At 39.6% G+C, this 26892-nt stretch overlaps 1 protein-coding gene and 1 long non-coding RNA gene across 5 annotated transcripts in view; one reads left to right on the forward strand and one right to left on the reverse strand.

The window, feature by feature from the left end:
- The window catches only part of LOC125079311 (uncharacterized), a 53085-nt gene extending 33092 nt beyond the window's left edge, over positions 1-19993 (forward strand). For both annotated transcript variants that reach the window (XR_007121085.1, XR_007121084.1), the window contains exons 4-5: positions 18244-18440; positions 19799-19993. This is a non-coding gene — a long non-coding RNA (uncharacterized LOC125079311). The remainder of the gene's footprint in view (positions 1-18243; positions 18441-19798) is intronic.
- Positions 3603-26892, reverse strand: part of KBTBD3 (kelch repeat and BTB domain containing 3) — a 32106-nt gene continuing 8816 nt past the window's right edge. The window contains exons 2-4 of one of the 3 annotated variants that reach the window (XM_047692834.1): positions 22614-22693; positions 10637-10881; positions 3603-6257 (exon numbers count right to left, since the gene is read on the reverse strand). In XM_047692834.1, the coding sequence (XP_047548790.1) occupies positions 4655-6257; positions 10637-10857 (1824 nt within the window). In that variant the 5' untranslated portion in view covers positions 10858-10881; positions 22614-22693 and the 3' untranslated portion in view covers positions 3603-4654. Of the gene's footprint in view, positions 6258-10636; positions 10882-22465; positions 22694-26892 lie in introns of all 3 variants that reach the window. The other 2 variants (XM_047692832.1, XM_047692833.1) reach the window with 2 other exon arrangements.

Consider the following 26892-nt stretch of genomic DNA (forward strand, 5'->3'; position numbering starts at 1 on the left):
TTATTAGAAGTGGTTTTAAGAGTCTGAAAACCCTAACTAATGACAAATGATTGAAAGACTTACTAAAATTTGGCTTTAGAATTCCTCTCCCAGAAAAATTGTGTTTGTAGCTTATGTTGATGGTGGTGGGGGGTGGTAGGGGAGGGAGGAGGCTTAAAAGGAGAAAGACCCAGCTGGGCTTTAGTTCAGAATGGATTTGTAAGAACTAGAGCAGGTTCGGGGATGAAAATGCCTGAAAGGCGAGAGAATTAGGATAGATTTTCTGAGGCACCTGTAAGAAAAGGCATGTAACCCCAGCCATTGTGGCAGGTTTTAAAGTGCTAAGCATTTCAACAGGAAGGAAAATAACACCTTGATTTTACAGGAAGGGGAGACATGCTACAGTTTGAAATACTTGTGGAGACAGGGGCGGGAAGTTAATGCCGGGAGGAAGCAGAGCTTTCTATGTGAGCAGTAATAAAATTTTTCAAAAATGAAGGCATTGAGCTCTTTATTCCTGAAAGAACTGAATTAGAAATTGGAAAAAAAAAATCATTTGTCAGGGTGAATCACCTGTCAGAGTGTTTTGGAATTTAGAGGGGCTTTGTCTCCAGCATGTCAGAAGCTGTGTTAGATTCTAAGGCTATTTTCAAGTTTGAATAGGAGTCTAGGATTTAGAAGTTATCTTTTGATCAATGCATAATAGTACCATCCTGTGATTATATTCCCTAGCGAGATATTAAATTTAATTAAACATTATTAGTACCATCCAACAGAATCAATTTATAAACACATCTAGGTTTTTAAGATATAAAGATACTCTTTTAAGTCATATACTCTTTAACTAGAATCATTGCATTTAACTAGACAGCAACATTTGCAGCAAAACAGGAACTAATTCAGGAGAAAATTTTAGGTGCTGGTCTCTCAGTGTCTATTCTCTGTGAAACAGATGTGCACCCACAGGAGAGAGGAGGAAAACGCCCTATTAGCAGTGCACTAAAAACATCAGCACCATTTATAGATTTTTCCTGAGTGATTAAAAAAAAAAAAGAATGAAGAACAGATTGTCTCCAATAAGACTGGTCCTAAACTGGCATAGTTGTAAGACTCTGGTCCTACTGAAACCTTGCGTGTGCAGAGCTACTGAGCTACTGAGATCAAGTTCCTTAGAATCTAAAATGCTCAATAAATCAGAGGAGGCAGTCATCAGTCATATGTCAGAAAACTAGAAAGATGGGAAGGTGTAAAGAGCATGTAGAAATCTTTGATTGTTGACTGCTGTATAGGACTTACGGGGTGGACCATCGGCCACAGGGCCCATCTGAGGACGTGTCTTACTCTAAATATGGCTTTGCAAAGGGGAGTCAAGTGATTTCTTACGTTGAATGGAAATCTGCTTCCCTATAAAGTCTAGCCTTTCTTTTTAGGTTGTCCTCCAGGGCTGCCCATGGAAGCCATTTCCAACTCTAAATATCAAAGACTTTCCAGACACAGGATCCAATTAAACTGAGAATGAGCACCTAACAGTAACATTACATAGTCCACACCAAACTTGATCGTTAGATTGTATTTACTGCTTCCCTATCTCGGAATGTCAATACATGCTTCTCTCTACTTGAGTCTGATTTTTGAACGGTGCCCCTTGAGCGAGGTATACCGTACTCATATCCAGTTGCTCTCGATACCAGATGTGGTCACTCTCAAAGCACACTCGCTTTCCAGAGTAGCAGATTGGATACTGCCGTGATAAAGACTTGCCACCCAGAACCAGAACTGAGTGTGCTGGGAAGGTAGTTAATTCTGATTATGCAAATATTCTTCCTACTGCTCAGTTTTTCAAGCAATAAATGAACAAAAGGTGCTCTACATTTGAATTCAAGTTTGTAGATCACTCTGGGAGTGCCCATTAACTTTGAACTGATCTCATATAAATGTTCAATTTAATCATCTTCATATATAATAATGCCAGAGACCTATTTTCAATTCTAGAAGATGTATTAGATTTTTGTGTGTGTGTGCATAATCTAAATGATAAAGGACTTAGAAATGTTTAACAATTTTTCCACAAGAACGAAAGCAATCTAGGTAATGAGCACAATTATTTTGTCTCTTACATTGCATTATTGGCTGAACAAGGATCATGAAGGAAAGCAGACTTTAGAGGAAAAAAAAAAAAAGACTTGGGGAAGAGGCCATAGATAAAGGGATGTGTTGTTTCCTCTGACCTAACTTTACAGACAGGAATACAGCAGCTCTTTCTGGGGGTTCTGAGAATAACCTTGAAAGATCAGATACTTGCCTGTCGGAGATCCAGAATGGAGTCAGGCCAGCACGACAGGCATGGTTCTCGGACAGTAAAGCCAGGGATCGGCAAGATGAGAAGGTTATAACCAGTTCAGTCACTTACCACGTGTGCATGTGGCTGGGTTCCTCGAGGGTGCGGGACACAGAGAACCATTTTGTCAATATGGCAGACAGATAATGAAAGTGCCACCTTTACAAGAAGATGTAAAATTAGAACAAGATCAGTCATGAATGGAGCCAAGCCCAGCCCAGCAGTCTGTGCCTGATGCCAAGGATCAAAGTAAAAAAAAACAGTAAATAAAGGAAGAATTTGGGCGTTGATGACTAGATGGAGTACTTTTCTTGCTGTTATAACTGACAAAGAGCACCCAGTTGTGGATGTAAAGGGACGGCAATGAGAAAAGCGTGATTAACAAGTCAAGTGCAGCAACTGTAGACAAAAGCCTCATGTGTTAGAAAGTGTTAAATCAAATGCAGAGGGAGCTTCCTAGGCCTTGTTTCTAGAAACATGACCAGGAAACAACAGCTAATGAGAAGATTGGCGGACATCAAGATGATCTAATAATGAAACAAGATCAGGAAGGGATTGTTTCGCCTTAGTTTTTCCTTTCTGGAAGAGATGAACAATTCCTAGAGTCAGTAATTAATATTTATTTTAAACATACTTTAATTATTTATATATGTTTAAGTTAACAGTTCAGTAAATCCAGGTAGGTCACCCACTGTGTTATGGTCTTTCCTAAATAATTTTTTCAAAGCCGCAAGTATACACACAAAAGCCTTCACACACACACACACACATGGGAAAGGGTAGAGCCCACTTAGGAGGGACGGCCCACAATTCTACAGAATACTTTTTATGCAACAGCCATCTGATTAGGGACAGTCCAATTTTGGAAATGCATGATCATGTAGTCTAATATTTTGTTCTATTTTGAAAAAATATATATATATTTGAAGCTTATGATTGCATAAACTTATATAGTATAGTAGAAGGACCTTTATTTAGGTTTATTTCTACTTTTATAACCTAAAATGGTTATATCTTTTAAACTAATGAAAGAAACATACTCTCTTGCAACACAGAATCATCCTACCTGAGAACAAGGATGATGATACTCTTTCTTTGTTTGGGTGAAAGATGATTAAGCATCTAAACAGATACAGCAGGTTGTGAATTTGAGCAACACCAAAAACATAGTCATTTAAAAAAAATTAGAAAATAAATCACTGACTAATTTACATAAGTTGTAAACCAACACAGTGCTTTATAGTTGATATATATCATCAAAGGAAACTGATATGGTACTAATTTAAATGTTGAAATTTCTTACTGCAACTCAAATTTGAACATATAAAAAATTACGAAATTCAACACAAGGACACACTGATCTAGAGGCCAGATTTCCTCCGTCCTCAATTATGTTGGAACCTGGCAAGGATACAGAAAAAGTATTTGAGGACCACCATCTTGGAAAACAAGAACTTCACTCAGAAGTTATGATAGACTCAGATTGGTTGTAACTTAGAACCAGTAATTAAATCAAGAATGTTAATTTACTGAGCCTGAGCCAGAAAATGAGAAAGATATGATACTGCTAGAAACTGAAACCAACGAACACTGAGAACTAATAGAATAAGCAATTTTAAAAGCATTTCAGTAACTGCCATTGGCATTATGGCATTATAGCATGGTACATTATGCTTTTAGTGAAGAGTTGAATCATAAAAAAAGTCAAGCCATGTGGAGTGTACAGCTTAGAAGCCTAGGGAAATACACAGCATTTTAGAAAAGTTTACCTAACCCCCCCAAAAAAAAAACAGAAAAAGGAAAAGGAAAAAAGGAAGGGCTGAAAAGAAGCTAAGCCAGGATCAGAAAGGGTAGGAATTCAGCAACTCTTACTCCTGTAGTAACGGGGTAGGCTTCTTACCTCTTTCTAATTAAAATTTCACTTCATCTAATATAATGTGCAAATAATCCATTTTCACTACCTTAAGAGATTTTCCCCACCTAGATAGTACAAATCTGTGAACACTGATTTGTTCTTACTAGTCTTTTATGGATAAAGTACTCTAAAGATCAAGACAGCAACGCCTACGAGTTTTATTTACAGATGAGAATACTAAGTGTTCTGGATTCTCCAAGATTCAGTTATATTCAGTATAATGTTTGGTGAATGTATTTTGTCTTTGAAGTTTCTGGCAACTGCTAAGTCATATATGCTTCCATTCATAGTGATTCTCTAACAGACGGTACATTTTATTTTACTAAGAGGTAAAGGCCTTGTTGCCAACTATTACGGTTAGCAGATTTACGGTAGGTTTCTAGAACTGGAATAGTTTTAGAATGTCTAAGCACATGCTCCTTTCAGAAATGGTTAGAAAACCATGGGTCTCTGTATTTATTGAACTGAATCACCTGACAGTAGAATTCCGTTAAGGCTCTTGGCATCGGAGCGACTTCCTCCCACTCCGACCTGCTGCTGTGGTAGACTTGGACTTCATCTGTGATTTCGTCTGGGGCGTAATCGCCACCCAAGATGTAAATTTTATCTTCAATCCCAACCGCGCCTGCGTTGAAGCCCGCACACTCAAAAGAGCCTTCCCCCTTCCAGACGCAAGTATCTGGACAAAAACTATACACCTTGTAGGTGGAAAGGTCACATATGTACAGTGTGCAGTTTACTGGGACAGCTTTGATCAGCGTTGCATGAAAAAACTGCCCGAACTCTGCTACTAGTTCAGACCACTGGTCAGTGGTCGCGTTGTATTTAAAAAAGCAGTCGAGGGACGGGTTAAAGGCATCTGTAATCTCTACCTCCGACCCAAGGACATAGATGACATTCTGGCATGCGCTGGCTTCGGGGTAGTATATGCCCCTGGGTAAGGGGCTAACAGACATCCATTCTTTGGAAAGAGGGTTGTAAGACTCAACGTCTAAGAGACTTTTAATGTCCTGAGACCCTCTGGTCTTTCCACCTATGACAAATAACCTGTCAAGAGCCAGAACTGACGTATGCATGGTTCTCGGGGTCTTCATAGTTGATACCAGGAAGAAATCGTTTTTAACCGGACAGTAGCACCAGGTTTGGTCGGTCGCGTCGTGGTAGGACTCTGCGATGTGAAGCCGCACAGTTCTGCAGCACGGCCCCTTGCAGCCCCCAGTCAGGAATATCTTCTCTCCGTAACTAGACAGACTAGACCCCGGCAGATCGATCAGGTGTGACTGTGGCAGTACTTTCCACGAGTCACTGTTGATGTTGTAGCAAAATGTGTATTGGTCGCCTCCGTTTTCCTCGGTTTTGTGCACAAAGATGTATTTCTCGGTGGTGGATGGCCGAGCGTCGGGGAAGAGTCCGCCAGAACCTTGCACGCACGTCATGGCATCCATGACCACGTCAAAACAGTTCGTGCTTTTGAGTAAACACTCCTCGTTGAGCAGACAGTCTCGAAGCGTCTCCTCAGATAACTGATGTAATCGGACTTTTTTAATCAAATAAGGCAGATGCTTTTGCCTTGATTCTAGGTTATGTTTGGTCCAACTAAGGACAACTTTCAGGACGGTTTCTTCCTCGGGGACATTTAAGTCATCTGATTCCAGACATTTTTGCAGGACTCCAAAATTCATCTCTAAGAAATCACTGGATTTAAATAGCAAGGAAAAGTGGTTCTGTACAAAGTAGAGGGCGTGATCGAACAAGCGAGGGGAGCCATAGCTGTCTGATATAGATAGTAACTGTAGACAGTTGACAAGGTTAATGCTTTTTATTAAAAAGTCACTGCAAGCTTTGGCCAGGAAGGAGACTTGAAGAAATGAGGACAACTGGAAGAACATTTCCACATTCTCATCTGTTATCTGTGTTTTCCCAGTATAGGCGTAGTCAAGGAACGCCTTCACAGCTTTGGAGGACAGATTTGTGATGGTGACACTCCCACCATCTCTCTCTCTCATGTTTACTTCAAACATAGCCCTGCAACAGTGAAAAACAGAGAAGAACACGTGGGAAGAGGTCATTCCATGCTAGCTGTCAACATTACCTTCCAGACGCTTCCTTGACCCTTAGGTTGATTTAAAATATATTTCAGACATGTCAAGTTTATCTTTATGAATTATCTAGAAGAGTTGTATACCGCATTGTTTATCTTTAAGACCTAAACATAACTCCCATACAACAAAATACATATGTGATAGCTGAGCTGTTGCAACTCATCCAAAGAAGACTGTAAGAAGAGTCACATTTGGTAAACTAATTAACTGCTCTTAAATATTATTCATAAAATTAGGGTAAAATCTCTCTAATGGCTGAATTTCCTTTTTTTTATGAGTTAATTAGTATCAACTCTGCAGGTGATAACTAGGAGTACTTAACATATATAATGTTTCTGAGTTTAGGGTTTAAAAGTATCTTGCACAGTAATTTTCAGCTTGGCAGCAGTGAAACATGGGGAAGGTGGAATGCTGTGAGGTATCACATGTCTCCAAGGAGTCTATGTGGGAAATCCACACACGAGATATATTTAAATACACGCCGAAGGAGACACATTCCATGTAGCACTTTAGGAACAAAAGGGAATGTGATTTCATGGAGCTAAACACCAACCCAAAAGGCTAAAAGTAAGTTTTCGAAGAGACAGCCACTGAGAGATGGAGGTGGTCCCCAGATTTAAGTTCTGAGTTCTTCTGAGCTGTAATTCATCCCCATCTGGCCAAGAGGATAGAGTCTAAGGAAGTGGGAACTTTAGGGGCTCAATTTAAGTGAAAATATAACTTATTTGTAAGTGTTTGGGCAGGAAACGAAGACGTATTTTACTCTTGGTTTTTGTAGACCAATCTTGCCACCCATCCTTCTATTGACTTCATATCCAGCATGATTCATTTTTACACAGACCTGCTATGGCGGTTGTTAGTGGACAGCGAGCGGAGACTGCGATTAAAGAGAAAGAGCTAAAGAAAGAACTAAGGAACCACCAGTAGCTGTACCTTTGGTAGGTCTGGACTGACTGGTGTGGGTTCTGGTTTAATACTGGTTTGCGTCTATACCATTATTGTCCAGGGTACCTGTGTGAGCAGTGCCCCGAAGTGCTCAAGTACTCTGTGGGGAACCAGTTTAGTTCTTAAGAGTCTGTTCTAGAGGGTAAGCAAAGCTATTTAGGAAGCACTAGTATCCGACTGAGAAGTACGAGGAGCCCTCCAAGTACGGGAACACCCCTCAGGACAAGGAAGGATGACACTTGCCCACTAGGCTACTGGGTTCTTAATCCACAAGTGGATATAGTTACACAAATTACGTACACGTTCTACATCATGTACGTATCTCAGTAATGTCAGCTGAGCAATATGAAACTGTGATGACAATTATATTGGATTATGAAGACATGGATCATCAGTTTAGGATAATATTAAGAGCCAGACCGCTAGAATCTGGCTTCCTAGGTGGGTGTCTGGCCATTGTCACTTACTAGCTGTGTGACCTTGGTGGGGAGGGCTTCATTGTACTCCCAGTTCCTCATCTGAAAATGGCGATACTTGTAGTGTCTGTTCCACCCAGTGTTTAGCGGCACCAGTGAGTTAATCAATGTAAAGTATTAGGTATAATCATCATTTTAGGAAAATGTTTTCTGTCAGATGCTGTACATTTTTAGTTTATCACCAGCTTCCACATTTTCTTTGAGAAGACACAAGTAAGGTCATATTTCTGTACTTCCTCCTGTTCATCCTTAAAGTATTCGGTTACCATCCATTTCAAATTTGCCATATTACCATAAAGTGGTTGTATAATATATGTGACTCCTCTTCAGTCTTCTGTGACTTTACATCTCATTTATAACTTTTATTTTCCAAAATCATCATAAAGTGCACTTCTCATGCATTGCACACTGCCCTGCTGTTTTACATTCTTCCTCCCAGTACTTCAGTGAACTTGATAACACAAATACTATGAATTAGTGGCCTCATCACTCAAGAGTGTAAATTATAGAATTTCAGTCTTGTTTCCATTTTTATATGAACTGAGTATTCCTTTAGTAAAATACTATATATAATAAAGGATCTAGGACATTATAACATGGACATTTGTGTTACGTCAAAGCAGGGAGAAGATTTTAATTGTTCTGTTTTTTGGGTTTTTTTTTTAAGATTTTTATTTATTTATTTGACAGGCAGAGATCACAAGCAGGCAGAGAGGCAGGCAGAGAGAGAGGAGGAAGCAGGCTCCCCACTGAGCAGAGAGCCCGATGCGAGGCTCAATCCCAGGACCCTAGGATCATGACCTGAGCCGAAGGCAGAGGCTTTAACCCACTGAGCCACCCAGGCACCTCTAATTGTTTTAACAGGAGTTTTAAAAAATTTAAAGCAGATCCATAATAGTTAGGAGTAGGATGAACAAAATACTGTGCAATGTTATGTGCAGATACCTTTAATAAATAAGCTCTACATGAAGACTAGAGGCCTGCAGTCCAAATGCTCACAGGAACTTCTTATTTCATTAACCTGATAGGGAAATCAACCTGGGTGTTTGCACCAGATTACGCCCATTTTTTGCTAGGTTTGGAAATAACAGTAATCATAGAGTGTTAGTTGAAAGTAGTGGACAGGTTCCTAAACAGTACATATACATTATTTCATTTAACACTCATAATGACTCGGTAAGTTAGGTTCTTATTTATTATCTTAATTTTTACAAATAAGGAACCCGAGACTTGAAGAAATTAAGTCACTTGTTTAAGGTCATGTCTGATAAGTGACAGAACCAGGATTTAGATTTAGGGCCTGTGTATTAAGAGGCCAGGTACTTAACCGTTAGAGCATCCAGCGTCCTGTCGGGAGGAGGTGGCAGAAGATGGGGGAGCAGAATGGAGCTACTAGGAAGAAAACCTGGAATGGAACAGAGCTGGGGAGAAACTGGTGGCACCACCGAGAGGCAGAGCACAGGGACAGTGAGGGGCCCAGTGGAGTTCAAAGAACAGCTTAGGTTACCAGAGAGAAGACATGAAAAGAACAGAGAAAGAACTAGTGTCTGGGTGGGGAGAAGGTGTCGCCTCCATGTCCCCAGTGATGTGGGACGCAGCACTGAGCCACTGCTCCCCACTCAAGCAGGAAAACCCCCAGGCACGGGAGTGCAGCGAGCAGTGACTATCAATACACTTTTGCTGATTCACTCCAGAGCAACAGGGGTGAGGTCTAATCAGATGCTGGTGGCAAAGTAGCAGTTTTAATTAAGGATTAAAATCAGTATAAGTTACCTTGCACCTAGTGTATTTGTATTTTAAATCTTACTCTGTTTTTATAAATTTTATTTACTAGAGATTTAAGTCCTGCTTATTTTGAATAAAAATTATTTCTATAACGGAACATAATGCAAATACTGTAATTAGGATTAAATTTATTGCAGTGAGACTGGGAGGGCTGAGGCCAGGATGTTACCAGGAGAGGTTCATGCATCTGACTAAGAGGACTCACAGGCCGGTATGACCTTGATGTGGTTGCCACGGTACTGAAGTCCTGCGTCTGGCACTTACCCTTGCAGAATCAGAAACCCACTGTCACCACAGGGGGTTCAAACAGTGTCATGACTAGGACATTCCCTGTAGGATGATCTATGGAGGAACCAAGTTCTATTCAAAAGGTTGCCTGGAATCAGAACAAGTTGGGATTTCTCCAGAAATGCTTCTGGAGGTACTTTTCCCATATAGGACTCTCTTTGTTAAAGAGAGAAGAAATCTTGAAATCCTCTGTGTGAGTCCTTCTCCCTTGTTTAGCGCACAGAACTCAGTTTTCCTCTCAAATTCATTTCCTTTGAATTATACTTCCATTTTTTAATCCATTTGTCCTCTCCTTTTTTCCTAAACAACACAGTGCAAGAACTCCCCCAAACAAAACTGGCTCTAGAGCAAAACAAATTTTTTTCCCTAGGGACCAGTGGTCCATACAACCTCAGGAAATGGTGACCTGGGAAGACCTGAACTATTAAAAAAGGTAGTCTTAGGGCGCCTGGGTGGCTCAGTCATTGGGCATCTGCCTTCAGCTTGGGTCTTGGTCCTGGGGACCTGGGATCGAGGCCCGAGTTGGACTCCCTGCTCCGTGGAAGGCCTGCTTCTCCCTCTCCCACTCCCTCTGCTTGTGTTTCCTCCCTCCCTCTCTCTCTCTCTTTCAAATAAATAATAAAAAATCTTAAAAAGAAAAAAGGTAGTCTTAAATTTTCATATTAAAAATTCACTAGTTAATCTAGGTTCAAATTAGTTTTTATTTTAAGAATTAAAAATTACCATTCCGTGCTCCTGTAGGGGAGAAATTCAGTAGTTATGAAACATAATAACACACAATCTGAGGCACACAGAGAAGGTGAAGTACCTGAAAAAGTCACTGCACGCTGCTAAGACACAGCGATGACATGGGATTATTTCATCTTTCATGATTATTTCGAAATCATAAAAGACATTTTGTTCTCTAAAATTCTGCAGTACACTTAAGATTTTCTGTCCATGATCTTCAGATACAAGGAAGTTGTTTTTCTTCTCAGGTGGAAGTCCGTTACGTGAGTTTCGTTGATTGAAATGATATGAATTATCCATAGCCAATTCCTTTTGTTCTTAGAACTGGAATGGAAAAGAAAAATCACTATTGTGGTAAGTCCGGATGACATTTCAGATCCAAAGTCTGTTCAGTGTCATTTATACTGAGAACAACTGTAACATAGTAAACTTGTTCTAAACATTTGTTTTCAGGACATTTAATAATAAATTTATTTTGAATTTTTGTAAATATTGAGATTCCTGGAATAAAAAGTACTATCTGATGGAAGGATACAGTTCAGGGCTATATAATTGTGTCAAATAGCACAATTTTAAAATTGTATGTGTAGCACACATAGGCTCTTACTACATGACTAGTCTTGTTATATGTAAGAGGTATTATTTACCCCGTAGTTATCACATGGCTGTATACCCAACACATCCCTGTCCCCTCCCATCCATTTTCTTCTGGCAGCAAAGAAAATGTTAAAATACTGATCTTGAAGCACAGATATATGCCTTCTGGGGTTCAGCTTTTCAGAGATAAACACCAAAAAGGACCAGAGTGTTAGACTGTATTAACTAGTTATGGCCTTTAGTAAGGAAAGAAAGGCAAACATCGGTCCAAGTTGGCCTATATGGTTGCCTTTTATTTCTTTTCCTTGTCTGATTGCTTGTGGCTAGGACTTCCAGTACTACATTGAATCAGAATGGTAAGACGGGACCTCCTTCTTTTATTCCTGACCTTAAAAAGTTCTCCATTTTCCCCCATTTAAGATGATACTAGCTGTGGGTTTTCATATATGGCCTTTATTATATGGAGGTATGTTCCCTCTAAACCTATTTTGTTGAGGGTTTTTATCATGACTGGATGTTGAACTTTGTCAAATGCTTTTTTCTGCATCTATTAAGGTGATCATATGGTTCTTATCTTCTCTTACTGATGTGATGTATGACGTTGACTGGTTTGTGAATATTGAACCACCCTGGCAACTCAGGGATAAATCCCTCTTGATCATGGTGAATGATTTTCCTAATGTATTATTGAATTTGGCTTGTTACTATTTTATCGAGATTTTTGCTTCTATTTTCATCAGGGATATTGACCTGTAGTTCTCTTTTTTAGTGGGCTCTTTATCCTGTTTTGCTATGAGGGTAATGCTGGCCTCATAGAGTGAATTTAGAAGTTTTCCTTCCTTTTCTGTTTCTTTTGGAATAGTTTGATAAGACAGGCATTAACTCTTCTTTAAATGTTCGGTATAATTCCTCTGTGAAGACAATCTGGTCCTGTACTTCTGTTTGTTGGGAGTTTTTTGATTACTGATTCAGTCTATTTGCTTTGGTCTGTTCAAGTTTCCTATTTCTTCCTGTACCAGTTTTGGTAATTTATATGTTTCTAGGAATTTATCCATTTCTTCCAGGTTGCCCAGTTTGGTGGCATAGTTTATCATTAAAATTCTCTTACGATTGTTTGTCTTTCTGTGGTGGTGGTTATTTCTCCCCTCTCATTTGTGATTTTGTTTGAGTCCTTTCTCTCTCTCTCTCTCTCTCCCTCTCTCTTAAGCCGAACTGTCCTATTTGAAAGCATGACAGAAAACAGTATAACTTTATTTTAAAAGGCCTTTTAAACATCAGATCAGAAATCCAAGATAGTTTAAGGCCAGAGCATTGTGACTTTCCCAAATTTAGTTCTCTGCACACAACTTTACCCCACCAAAAAGCAAGGAGGTGGGAAACAGAAAGGGAAAGAAGATTGGGAACTAAGGAAGCCAGAGAAATAGGGAACCTTGATCCTCTTAGTATGTTTTTATTCTGGTTATCTATTGCTTTGTAAATCACCAGCAAACTTCGTAGCTTGTGAGAATAATTTACTCTCTCTTATGGTTCTGTGGGTTTAGCTGGAGCTTCCTGCTTGAGGCTTTCATATGCTTAGAATCAGGTGGCAGCTCTGGCTGAAGTCATTTGAAGGCCTGACTAGGCTCCAGGTCCAATATGGTTCCTTTCCTCACATTTCCAATGCTTCAAATGGGATGCCTAGAACAGACAGGTCTCTGTCTGTCTTTGTGTGTGTCTCTCTCAATGCACTCTCTCCGAGTGGGCTAGCTTACACTTCCTCACAACATGGCGGTCTCGGGGTAGTTGGACTTCTTAGACGGTGGCTTGGTTCTCCCAGAGGGATTGTTTCAAGCCCAGGTGGAAGCTATACACACAGAAGTAGTCTGAATGGTCCCAGAGCATCAGTTAAAGCTCTAGTCTGGGACTGAGACCATCTACTGCCATGTTGTCCAATACAGTAATCATGCGCCATGTATTGCTATTTAAATTTAAATCATTGGATGAAATTAAATTAAAAATTTGGTTCTTTGGTTGCTCTGACCATATTTTAAGTACCAGTAGCCACATGTAGTGTGATGGTTACTTTTATGTGTCAGCATAAAAGTACGTAGCTAGGCATTATTTTTGGGGGTGTCTGTGAGGGCATTTGTGGATGCGATTATCATTTGAAGTGGGAAACTCAGTAAAGCATAGTGCCCTCGCTCATGTGATTGGGACTCATCCATTCCTTGTGAAAGCCAGACAGAACACAAGGCCAAGTAAGAAAGATTCTTTCTGTCTGCTGCACTGCGTTGGAGTTGGGGAGTTGGGCTTCTCCTGCCTTTGGACTGAGACTGAGGACTGTCCTTGTCCCACTGGCTCTCTTGCTGGCTCTCCTGGCAGCATGCCGGCTGCGGATCTCAGGGTATCTCAGACTCCGTGATCACAGAAGCCAGCTTCCTAGTGTCAATCTGTCTGTCTGTCCATCTCTCCAGCTGGTTCTGTTTGTCTGGAGAACTGCATTGTCACATACGGCAGCTATTACATTGTTCAGCAGAAATCTGAAATATTTTCATCATCACAGGAAGATCCACTGGACGGCTGCTGTACTGTGGAAAGGCCAGCGCGTACACACGTGCACGGGAGGGACAGCGAGCGTGTACAAGTGCGGGAGGGTAATAGGATGGGACTGGCAGTGTTCCTGGAAAAACAAGTTCCCTGCAGGGATTCTGTGAGCAGCGTTCTAAAGCAGCTGTAAGGAGGGAGACATAATGAGAGTGGGTGTCATGAAGGGAGAGAGATAATGAGAGGCTTGGGGGCAGTTCCGAAGAAAAGGAAGGCAGAAAAGAGTTGCACTAGTCAGAGTTCTCTGGAGAAACAGAACCAGTGAACCAATAGGCTACAAGCCTATTGTTTTTGTGTACAGAGGTGTACACACACACACATACTGGTACATATAGTCTGTGTGTGTGTGTGTGTGTGTGTGTGTGTGTGTGTGTGTGTCTATAAAAAATAAGGAATTGGAAAAAAAATAAGGAATTGATTCACAAAATTATGGAGGTCCCAAGATCTGTGGTTGGCAAGCAGAAACCCAGGATAGTCTGAAAGCTGACTGCCTGGAAACCTGGAAACACATGATTTTTTAATTTGAGTCCAAAGGCAGGAAATGGTTTTTTCTCAACTCAGCACTCAGATAAGTTTCCTCTTAGCAGTTTTGTCCTATGCAGGTCCTCAACTGATTGGGTGAGGCCCACCTTCACTAGGGAGGACAACCTGCTTCACTCAATCCATCTAGAAACACCCTTATAGAAATAGCGAATAATGTTTGACCAAATGTCTGGGAACCCTGTGGTCCAGTTCAGTTGATACAATACATTAATCACCACAACACTATAAATCTTTACTTAAGAATGTTGTTAATGTGTGACCTAAGGCAGAAAATATTTAAGGCCAAAGAGTGGGGTACACAGATAATTACATACGGCTGCCATCCCAAGAGTCATTCATCACCTCACAAGGCATGCCTCTAAGTCACTTGTAAAACTCCGTTTTTAAAGATTTTTTATTTTATTTATTTTTTTTTTATTTGACAGATCACAAGTAGGCAGAGAGGCAGGCAGAGAGAGACAGGAGGAGGCAGGCTCCCTGCTGAGCGGAGAGCCCAATGCGGGACTCGATCCCAGGACCCTGAGATCATGACCCGAGCCGAAGGCAGAGGCTTTAACCACTGAGCCACCCAGGCGTCCTGTAAAACTCTGTTTTTAAAAGTATGGATGTTTTTCCCTCCTTTTCTAGTAACTACAAATCATCCACCTTCCCAGGGGAATGATGTCATGTGAGGGAGCAGGACGAGCAGGGCTTCGGGATCGGACACATGGCTCCAGTGCTACTCCAGCACTTGACTTGGGATATAGTTGAGGCAAGGAGCTTATAGTCTTCGATTCCCATTTTTTTTCTTCTACTAAACATTTAATATAAAAGCCAAAGAAACCCTTTAATTGACACTGATCAGGAGGTTTACGTGCCTAATAAGCTGGTGGGGGAAGCAGCAGACTCTAAGAGCTCCTAAGGCATAAGAGAAAAGTCGAGCACATGCAGTGTCACTGTGGCATAGTTCATCTGGAGTGCCAGGACCGGGGATCAGGGGAGAGAAAGACACTGGTTGAGACCTGAGCCAGCCTCTGGCACTGACTCCAGAATGCTGGAAAGGAATATTTAAGGGGAGAGACCAGGGAGCATGTACAGTACACAAAACGGTACACAGAGCAGATAAGCAGCCTCATCTGGACTAGACAGACAGACATGATGTAATGCTGTGCGGAGGGTCACAGCACTTTCTCAAGCACACAAACCAGGCATATCTCCTGGGCTGTGTCTCCAGTCTGGCCGTGGGCTGGGCGCTGGTCATCTGTAGCAGCAATGCAGGGTCTCCCCACGGCTGCCTCAGGGGACCACAGGAGTGGCGGGGACACTCAGCGCACACAGCCTGCACACCTTTCGGAACTGCTCTAAAGCCTCATCCGTTTAGAAATGTACTAAATGCCTCTGGCAGAGGAACTTAGATGTAGATGGAAAGGTACCTTTCTCTCCTACAATCGTAGACTCTTCTTGGTTTTCAGAAGTTCAGAGTTTGGGATTATTGGTGCTGACAAGGCTCTGTGATCCCCACGGGACAATATAAAGCAGAAATTACTACCTTGGCCTCCAAGCCATTTAATCAAGGAGAGAGAGAGGAGGGGATGTGGCTAGATGCTGAAAACTCATTCCACAACACTTTTGTTCTGTATCTGATTATGTATGTGTGTGTGTGTGTCTGTACATACAAATTTAATTTTAATTTTAAAACATATCTTTTAATGGGCATTAAAAAAATCTCTATTTTTCAATTCTTCAGTGTGGCCATAATTACCAATGAAAACTACTGAAGTTTAAGTAGCATTCTGATCCCCCGCCCCCCGCCCCCCCCCATCACGCTATTCTTTTTGGTTTTCCCATCGAGATGCTCATATTTCCCAAGCCAGGCACTCAGAAGTCCTCCTGCACCAGCCATATCTATTTTAAAACCACTACCTTTTCTTTACCCCAACAGCCACTCTTTGAGATAAATGTGTCATTGTTCTCACTTGAATTGCCTCCACTCTGATCTTCCCTCTTCTGTAAACTTTTATTGAATATCTCCTGGGCTTCAAACCTGTGCAGGCATTGGGAATCTAAAGACAGAGGAGTCACAGGGTCCCTGCTCTTGCCGGTTCACGGGCTGGTGTGGAGAGAAAGAAGTAACAATGGGCGTCCCAGTAGAGATACGAAGAGTGTTATGGAGGCAGGAAAGAAGGACAAAGCTCGGACTTGATCCCAGGGGTGAGGAGGACAGAGCAGAGAGAGCACAGGTGGGAAGGACAGAGGAAGACATTGTGATGGTATTTGAGCTGTTAAAGAAAAATTAAAAGATGACTGATTACCAAAGAAGATGAGAAAGACATTTCCAAGAGAAAAAAGTGTAAGTGGAGAGGCATGGATGAAAGAGTTACCACAGCCTCTTGGGAGAAGCAGTGTTGAGGAGCAGATATGAGGCAGATAAAGCTGAAGTGCACAGGCTCATGCAAAGCTGCATACCATGCGAGGGGGCGTGGCTTTCATTCTAGAAGTAATGAGGAATATTTAGAAGGACTTGAAGTTGGAGAGGCACTACACCATGGCTTTACATTTTAGAAAGATCGTTCTGCTCAGAATACCAGCAGTAAATGACTAAGATGTGGCTCTTATTCTCATGGAGCTTACTATCTAAGGTGCACTGGCATGAGGAATGTCAATTTAAAAAGATGCAAACACTGGTTTTTGATTTGGGGATTTTTTTTGGATAAAAAATTGTTAGGTCACTGAGATGTGTCTATTACAACAAATAGGGTTATTTTAATTAATGCATATGAATTTTAATCCCAGTAACTCAAGCACATTTCTTTTTTTCCCCTAAAGCACATTTTTTTTTTAAAGATTTTATTTATTTATTTGACAGAGAGAAATCACAAGTAAGCAGAGAGGCAGGCAGAGAGAGAGGAGGAAGCAGGCTCCCTGCTGAGCAGAAAGCCCGATGCGGGGCTCGAACCCAGGACCTGGGATCATGACCTGAGCCAAAGGCAGCGGCTTAACCCACTGAGCCACCCAGGCGCCCTCTAAAGCACATTTCTTAATCTAAGTATTTATCTGTTGATTCTTTAGTGTTTTCTGCATAAAAATTACATCATTTGTAACAAATGGGGCTTGTTTTTTTTCTATTTTTTACAGATACTGTTTCTTTCTTTTACTACAGAAGTAGCTAAGACCTCCTGTACAATGTTTAATAAAGGCAATAATGGTTTGCAATACTTTTTAATATCAGTATATATAAGTGATTTATTGGCGTAAATCAACTATTGAAGCTTATAGTTCACAGGTCAAAGGTGAACCCAATGATATATGTATACAATAATTTTGTCTGTGACTAATAATATAAGTAAAAGAACTTAGTAGAAACTTTCAATTATCAGGGCGCCTGGATGGCTCAGTGGGTTAAAGCCTCCGCCTTCAGCTCAGGTCATGATCCCAGGGTCCTGGGATCGAGTCGACCCTGGGATCGAGTCCCACATTGGGCTCTCTGCTCTGCTCTCTGCTTCCCCTCCTCTCTCTGCCTGCCTCTCTGCCTACTTGTGATGTCTGTCTGTCAAATAAAAAAATAAAATCTTTAAAAAAAAGGTAACTTTCAAGTATCAAATTTATATATTTGCATTACGCACAGGTATTTATTTTGATGAAGTTGTTATAAGTTCAAGCCTGCCATGTTTACTCCATATAGAATGGCCAAGCAGAGAAGGTGAAATTTTCTATTTTCTTAACTTGGTTTGAGTACTTTTGTATATGTAGACTTTATTTAATCATGATAACGTTAAGTGCTATCAAAGAGAAAGGGTATGGGAAGGTTTATGAAGGGGATAGGGGAACTCAGTCCACAAGATAACTAAAGCCATTGAAACAGATAAAAATCAATCAAGGAAAATAAATAAAATTAGTAAAGAAGAGGTCCAAGAATGGAACACTGAGGATAACTAACCTTAAGGCATAGACCACTTAGTTGAAGAATTATTTGTGTATGAACAGCTACCTACCAGGTGATATCTAGATGAACTGAAAATATAGCAGAAAGTACAATTTGTGGAAGACACAGGTGACAAAGTTTGTTGGCTAAGAAGAACTCACAAAGAACAGGGACGGAAATGAAGGAAAAGGAGAGGTGGTGGAGGGCAAAGGAAGAGAATTTCTGTGTAGGAAATAGTCACACATCATCCAAAGCTGAGGTAAGAACTGAGAAAACACCACTGATGATTTTGGGGTGGGGTGAGGAGAGGCTACACTACAGTAGCTTAATGAGGAAATAATGGACACAATTTGTATAAATTATTTTTTAAAGAAGTTCAGTGAGGTAAGGACTTGAGGAATAGCTGAATTCTAGGAAATTTTGTTTTCTTTTATTTGAGACCTGAGCATGTTAATACACTGAGGAGAAAGTGGCACCAGGGAGGCAAATTTTGATCACTGATTACAACAGTCTAAATCTGCCATCTGTGTCTGTGTTACAAAGCAAATTTTTCTGGACCTTTTAACCAATAAATCAGAGAACAATACCATATGACAAAACTTCCATTTCTGTTAATAGGTAAACATTGGTAGGCAAATAAATGGTGAGAGACTCTTAACTTTTGTAGTTATAACGTGATATTCAAGCCTGAAGGCACCCCACATGATGTCAGTGGAGACCTCATGGAGAGGTAGCAACGATGTGCCCCTCCTTCTCCCAGCCACAGTGGTATCAGAGGACGCAAAGAGGGGAAACTTAACTCCAAACTCTGTCCAGCAGCCCTCCTCTCCCAGGTGTCCACAAAGATGGGGTGGAAAATCAGGACTTCCATCCCAACCTAGCAGTAATGAGGTGGTGACCTTAACTCAACAGAACAATTAAAAAAAAAACCAAACCAAAAAACCAAAAAACAAAAACCTAAAACACAGGATTTAAATATGATCTAGAATCTTACCACATAATATCCAATATATCCAAAATCAGGTATATGTCAATTTGAAAAGACAATCAAAAGATACGAACAGAGGGGCACCCGGGTGGCTCAGTTGGTTAAGTGGCTGCCTTCAGCTCGGGTCATGATTCCAGGGTCCTGGGATCGAGCCCTACATCAGGCTCCCTGCTCAGCAGAGAGCCTGCTTCTCTCTCTCCCCCTCTCCCTGATGCTCTGCTTACTTGTGCTCTCTAACTCTCTGTCAAATAAACAAATAAAATATTAAAAAAAAAAAGAGATGCAGAGATGACACAGATGTCAGAATTATCTACCCAGAATTTTAAAGCAGCTCTCACAGAGATGCCTCAATGAGTAATGGCAAAGTCTGTGTGATTTTTATTCTTTTCAGTCATTTGAGGTTTGTTTTGTGCATCAGGATATGGTTACTTGGTATATGTTCCATGACAGTTGAAAATACTGTGTGTTCTTTTGTTAGGTGGAGTTTTCTATTAATGTTGATTCGATTCTATTGATTGATGGTATTGTGTTCTGTGTCATTTCTTACTCTCTTCTTGTTCTATTAATTTAAGACAGGGAAATAGTAAAGTATCTAGCTGTTAAGTATATTTGTCTGTTTTTCTTAACAGTTCCATCAGTTTTTGCTTCACATATTTTGCAGCTCTGTTGTTTGGTACCTAGACAATTAGGTTTGCTGTGACTTCTTGGCGGATTGACATGTGATATTCCTCTCTGTCCCTCATAATTTTCCTTGCTGACATCCATTTTGTCTAGTATTGATATAACCATACCTGTTTACTTTTAATTAATGCTTGCATAGTATATTTTCAACCTGCTTGTTGACTTTGAACCTACTTCTATCATTCCATTTGAAGTGAATAACTTATAGGAATTGTATAAAATTGGATCATTTTTTGAAAATCTATTCTGCTAATCTCTTTTAACTGGCATATATAGACAATTTATATTTAGTACAATTATTGATGCATTAATACTTAGGTCTGCTTTTTGGTGGTTTTCTGTGATTTCTGTTTTTAATTAATTTATTTTTCTTCTTTCTGCCTTCCTATGAGTTACTTGGAGTAACTTTCTTTACTCAAATTCCTGTGAGTTTCTTTCTGCCTTTCCTATGAGATACTTAAGTTACTTAACCCTTTGCAGAATTCCATTTTGATTTAGCTATAGTGGCTATGAGTGTACCGCTTTGTATGGACTTTTTAGTGGTTGTTCTATGTATTACATTTATATGTGTGCATATATGTGTGTGTGTATAATATATGTTATAATAATATTTGTGCAAATATTTTACCAGTGTGAATAAAGTGTATAAACTTTACACTCTTTTACTTCCCTTTACACTCCCACATATCTTTCTTATTTAATCGTTTTAAATAATTCCTTACATATGCTGAGATCTACATTAGGCAGTGTTATAATTTTTGCTTCAACCTGAAGAAACTATGAGAAGGGCAAAATAAACTCAATAAAGTTATGTGAAAGGAAATGATAAAGAGCAGAACTCTATGATATTAAAAATGGAAAACCACAGAGGAAGTCAGTGAAAGTTCAATTCTTTGAAAAGTTCAATGAAATAGACAAACTTGAGCAAGATTAACAAGGAATGAAGGAAAGAAGACGTGCATTACTAATGTCAGGAATGAAATAGGGGAATCACTACAGACCTTGAAGATAATCAGAAGGAAAAGGAAAGGAATATTATAAACAACTCTACATGTAACAGTGTGATAGGACAGATGAAATGGACTAATTTCTCAAAGAACCCATGTATTACCATAACTCACTCAAGATGAAATATAAAATTTGAACAGCCCTGTAACTATTAAAGACATTGAATTTACCAGAAGTTTTTTAAAAAGTGAATACTAAATCTGTACAATTTCCTCCAGAATACAGAAGAGGATGGAACACTTCCCAAGTAAGTCAGTACTACTGTGGTGCCCCAGACAAAGACAATACAAAAACAAAGAAATAAACAAAACTAAATGGCAGGAGATGGAATGCTTTTTCTCTAAGATGATGAAAATGGCAAATATGTCCACTTTTTATTATTGCTATTCATCATAGTACTGGAAGTTCTTAGATCTCAATTCTTAGATCTATGATATTAAAAGCACAATCCATTAAACAGAGGAAAAATGCTAGTTGAATGTTACCAAATTGAAAACGTTTCCTCTGTGAAAGACCCTGTTAAGAAGAAAAGACAATCATAGCCTGGGAGAAAATATTTGCAAATGAAATCTGATAAAAGATTAATATCTACAATATATCTACAATATATAAGGAATTCTCAAAATCTATCAGTAAAAAAAAATTCAAATTAAATTCAATTAAATCCAATTAAAATTTAAAAATGGGCAGAAAATACAGAAATGAACACATGAAGGCATGTTCAATATCATTAGTCATGGAAATACAAAATTAAAACCACAATGAAATTGCACTACCTATCCATTAGAATGGCTAATAAAAAGATACTGATAATATCGAATGATTGAAAAGCCAGAGAGACACTGTATCATTCACATGTTGCTAATATAAATTATTTGGAAGTTTTTTAAAAAGCTAACCATGGCATGGTGACTCCATCTGGTCAGGGAACTCAGGGTGCAGTTTTGCCTGATTCAAGACCCCAAACAATGAGCCCTGCTGGCCTTAGAGCCTATTTTTGCCACCCAGCCTGGCAGGAAAGCTAATTCATAGCCCTGCTGACTGCTGAGTGCAGCCCCCAGCTTCACGCCACCAGGAAACCTGACCGGAGCATCTGGGAAACTGAGTAGCTCAGCAGCACTTGAGAGGAGTACCTAAGCAGGGTGCCTGCCCATCTGCAGAGCCCAGGTGGTGACCCCATCTGTCTAGGGAGCTCAGTGTGTTTTGCCTGACTCATGTCCCTGACTACCAAGTCCACCTGTCTGTGGAGGCTGTTATACAGCCCTTCCCCATGTGGGGAAGCAAATCTGAAGCTCTGCTTGGCACTGAAATTAGTCTCCAGCCCTGCCCAACGAGCAAGCCTAACCAGAACACCTGGGAAGCTATGTAGCCCAACCTACAGCTGAGCGTACAACAGCACCTGAGTGGAGCACCAAGCCAGTCGGTCTTTCCATCTGCAGAGCACAGCTGGTGGCACTGTCTGACCCAGGAGTTTGGTGGGTAGCTCTGCTGGATACAGATCCCCAAACATCAAGCTAAAGGGCCATGGAGACTGTCTTACAACTCCACTCAGGCAAGGAAGCATATTTGTAGCCCTTCCTAGCTGCTGAGTATAGCACCAGTCCTACCTGAGTAGGAAGTTTAGCCAGAGAATTCCTGCAGAGTGCATCCCACAGCTTCGTGTAGGCAGGAACCCACCAGCCAGAGGCACCCAGCCTGACCTCAGAGCTCAGGCAGCAGCCTTGCCCAAACAGAGACCCTGTCAGCAAGCCCCACCTGACCAAGGATGCTGCCTGCTGATCAGTCCAGAATCAAGGTGAACTGACTGGGGGAAGACCATTTCTGGAGAAGACAACCTGTAAAGTATGGAAGAGGAGACTGCTTACTCAAACGTGCAGATAACAACACAAAGAAGCAAGGATGATAAAGAATCAGATAAACATTGACATCACCATAGGGGAATAATAAAGCTCCAATAATTGACCTTAAAGAAATGGGAGATCTGTGAATTGTCTGCAAGTAATTCAGATTATTCCTCTTAAAGAAGTCCAGTTAACTACAAGAAAACACAAATAACTAAACAAAATTGGGGGAAATATGCATGAACAAAATGAGAAGTTCAATAAGAAATAGAAACCAAAAAAAGAAAGAAAGAAGAAAGAAAGAAACAAATCCTATAAGTGAAGAATCCAGTGACTTCCCTGAAGAATTCAATTGAGAACTTCAACAGTAGGGGCGCCTGGGTGGCTCGGGTTAAAGCCTCTGCCTTCGGCTCAGGTCATTATCTCAGGGTCCTGGGATCAAGCCCCACATTGGGCTCTCTGCTCAGCAGAGAGCCTGCTTCCTCCCTCTCTCTCTGCCTGCCTCTCTGCCTACTTGTGATCTCTGTCTGTCAAATAAATAAATAAAATCTTTTAAATTAAAAAAAAAAAAAAGAACTTCCAACAGCAGACTCCATCAAGCAGAAGAATCAGTGAACTATAAAATAGGGCACGTGAAATTTTCCAGTCAGAACAGCCAAAAGAGGGACGCCTGGGTGGCTCAGTTGGTTAAGCAGCTGCCTTCGGCTCAGGTCATGATCCCAGCGTCCTGGGATCGAGTCCCACATCGGGCTCCTTGCTCAGCGGGGAGCCTGCTTCTCCCTCTGCCTACCACTCTGTCTGCCTGTGCTCATGCTCGCTCCCTCTCTCTCTCTAACAAATAAATAAATAAAATCTTTAGAAAAAAAAAAAAAAAGAACAGCCAAAAGAAAGAAGAATTAAAAAGAGTAAAGAAAGCATACAGGACTCCTAGGACACCATTTAAAGAACAAATATGCATTGAAAGAATCCCAAAGAAGAAGAGAGCAGGGAAAAGGGGACAGAAAGTATTTAAAAACAATAATGGTTGAAAACTTCGCAAACATGAGGAGAGAAATGGATATCAGAATAATGACACCCAAAAGACCCCAAATAGATTGAATCCAAAAAGGGCTACATAGAGACACATTATAATTGTCAAAAGTCACAGACAAAGAATTTTGAAAGCATCAAAAGACTGACACATCACAGTGATGTGTGATCCCTACCATAAGACTATGGACAGATTTCTCAATAGCAACGTTTCAATCAGGAGAGAATGAGGTGATATATTCAAAGTACTGAAAGAGAAACAGAAGCTGTTAACTAAGAATAGTATAGCTGGTGAAGTAGTCTTTCAGAAATGAATGAGAGGTAAAGAATTTCTCAACAAATAAAAGCTAAGGAAGTTAATCAGCATTACATCTGCCTTACAAGCAATACTAAGGTAGTTTTTCAAGGAGAAATAAAATGATGCTAATTAACATCATAAAAATATATAAATGTTTGTAGAACTGGTAATAGTAAATATACAGTCAAAATCAGATTCTCCAATATTGTAATCGTATTCTCAAATATATAATTTATTTATAACTCTAGTTTCAACTATAATAATTTATTTTTTGATACATAATATAAAATATATGTAAACTGAGGAGTGCCTGGCTTGCTCAGTCAGTGGAGTATGTGACTCTTGATCTCAGGTTTGTGAGTGTGAGCCCCACAGTGGGTGCAGAGATTACTTAGAAATAAAATCCTGAAAATTCTCTATATATATATTCACATATACATATATATATGAACATATATACTGAAACATTAATAACTGGAACTGTGAGTGAGGGGAGAAGTAAAAATCTAAAGTTTATGTTAGTAAAATTGAGTTGTTATCAACTTAAAATATAATGTTATAGATAGATTTTATGTTAGCATCACAGTAGCCAAAAAAGAAAACCCTGAAGTGGTCACATAAAAGATTATGATAAAAGAATGACAAAATATTGCCGCAAAAAGTCATCAAACCACAAAGAAGCAACAAAGTATCTACAAAATAGAACACAGTTAACAAAATGGTAGTAGTAAGTCTTGACGTATTAACAATTTAAGTGTAAATGGATTAAATTCTCCAATCAAGAGACACAGGGTAACTGAATAGAGAAAAATACAAGATCCAATAATAAGCTGCCTATGAGAGATTCACTGTAGCTTTTTTATTTTATTTTTTAACTTATTTGTCAAAGAGAGAGCACAAAAGCAGGGAGAGCTGCAGGCAGAGGGAGAAGCAGGTTCCCTGCTAAGCAAGGAGCCTGATATGGAACTCAAACCCAGGACCCTAGGATCATAACCTGAGCCGAAGGCAGCCACTTAACCAACTGAGCCATGAAGGCATCCCTCCCTGTAGTTTTAAAAACACATGCAGACTGAGAGTGAAGGAAAGGGAAAAAAATATTTCACACAAATTGTAACCAAAAGAAAGCAGAGATGCTATACTCATATCAGACAAAAGAGACTTTAAAAATAGTCAAAAGAGATGAAGAAGGTCCTTATAAAATGATAATGGAGTCAATCCATTAAAAATACATAATTGTAAATGTTTATGCACCCAATATCAGAGAACCAAATATATAAAGCAAATACTAGCAGAACTGACAGAAATAAATAGCAATAAAATAATAACTGGAGACTTTAATATCCTACTCAGCAATGGATATACCATCCAGAGAATCAGTAAGGAAACAGTGGATTTGAATAACATTATAAATCACAAGGACCTAAGTGACATATACAGACACAGAACATTTTGTAGGATAGAGCCAATGTTAGGCCATAATACAAGTTGTAGCAAATATAAGAAGACTGAAATCACACCAACTATATTTTCTAGCAACAATCATATGAAAGCAGAAATCAATAATGGGAAAATTTGCAAATATATTCAAAAAAATTTTAAGTATTTTATTTGAGAGAGAAAGAGAGCAAAAGAGAGAGAAAGGGAGCATGGAGCCAGGGAAGGGGGGAAGGTTTGGGGGAGCAGAGGAGGAAGCAGACTCCCTGTTGAGCAGGGAACCCAACCTGAGCTGAAGGCAGTCCATAACCAACTGAGCCAGCATTACCATGATATCAAAGCCAGATAAGGCCACTACAAAAACAAGAGAAAAACAAAACAAAACAAAAAACCTTACAAGCCAATATCCCTGGTGACGAAAGATGCAAAAAGTCTCAACAAAGTTGTAGCAAACTGAATCCAACAGCACACCAAAAGGATAATACACCATGATCAATTAGGATTCATTCCTAGGAGGCAAGGATGAGTGAACATTTGCAAATCAGAAATTGTAATTTACCACATTAATTAAAAAGATGAAAGTCATATGATCATCCCAACAGATGGAGAAAAACATTTAAAAATTCAGCATCGATTCATGATAAAAATTCTCAATTGGGCATAGAAGCAAACTGGGCATAGAATTCTCAAGGCCATACATGACAACCCACAACTAACATCAAACTCAATGGTGAAAGGTTGAAAGTTTTTCCTCTAATATTAGGACCGAGTGAAGGTTGTCCACTTTCATCACTATTTAACACAGTACTGGAAGTTCTAGCCAGAGCAATGAGGCAAGAAAAACAAATAAATGGAATCAGAATTGGAAAGGAAAAAAGTAAAATTGTCTTTGTTTGCAGATGATGTTTTGTATACAGAAAATCCTAAAGACTACACAAAAAAACATGTAACAACTAATAAATGACTTCAGTGAAGCTCTAGGATACAAAATCAACATACAAAAATCAGTAACATTTCTATATACTAACAAATTAAAATTTAAAACAAAGAAAACAATCTCATTTACAACAGCATCAAAAACAATAAAATACTTAGGAGTAAATTTAACCAAGTAGGTCAATGACTTATAAATTGAAAACTATAAAACATTGTTGAAAGAAATTGGAGAAGATATAAATATATGGAAATATACCCTGTGTTCATGGATTGGAAAAATTAATATTATTAAAATGTCCGTGCTACCTAAACGCCTCTGTAAATTGAATGTAATCCCTATCAAGATACCTAAGGCATTTTTCATAAAAATAGAAAAATAATCTTAAAATTCGTAAAGAACTATCTACACAGCCAGAGTAATCCTGAGAAAGAACAGCAAGGCTAGATGCATCATACTTCCTGATTTTTTTAAAAGATTTTATTTACTTATTTGAGA

This window comes from Lutra lutra, chromosome 10 (assembly GCF_902655055.1).
Source record: "Lutra lutra chromosome 10, mLutLut1.2, whole genome shotgun sequence".
In the NCBI taxonomy this organism is placed as follows: domain Eukaryota; kingdom Metazoa; phylum Chordata; class Mammalia; order Carnivora; family Mustelidae; genus Lutra; species Lutra lutra.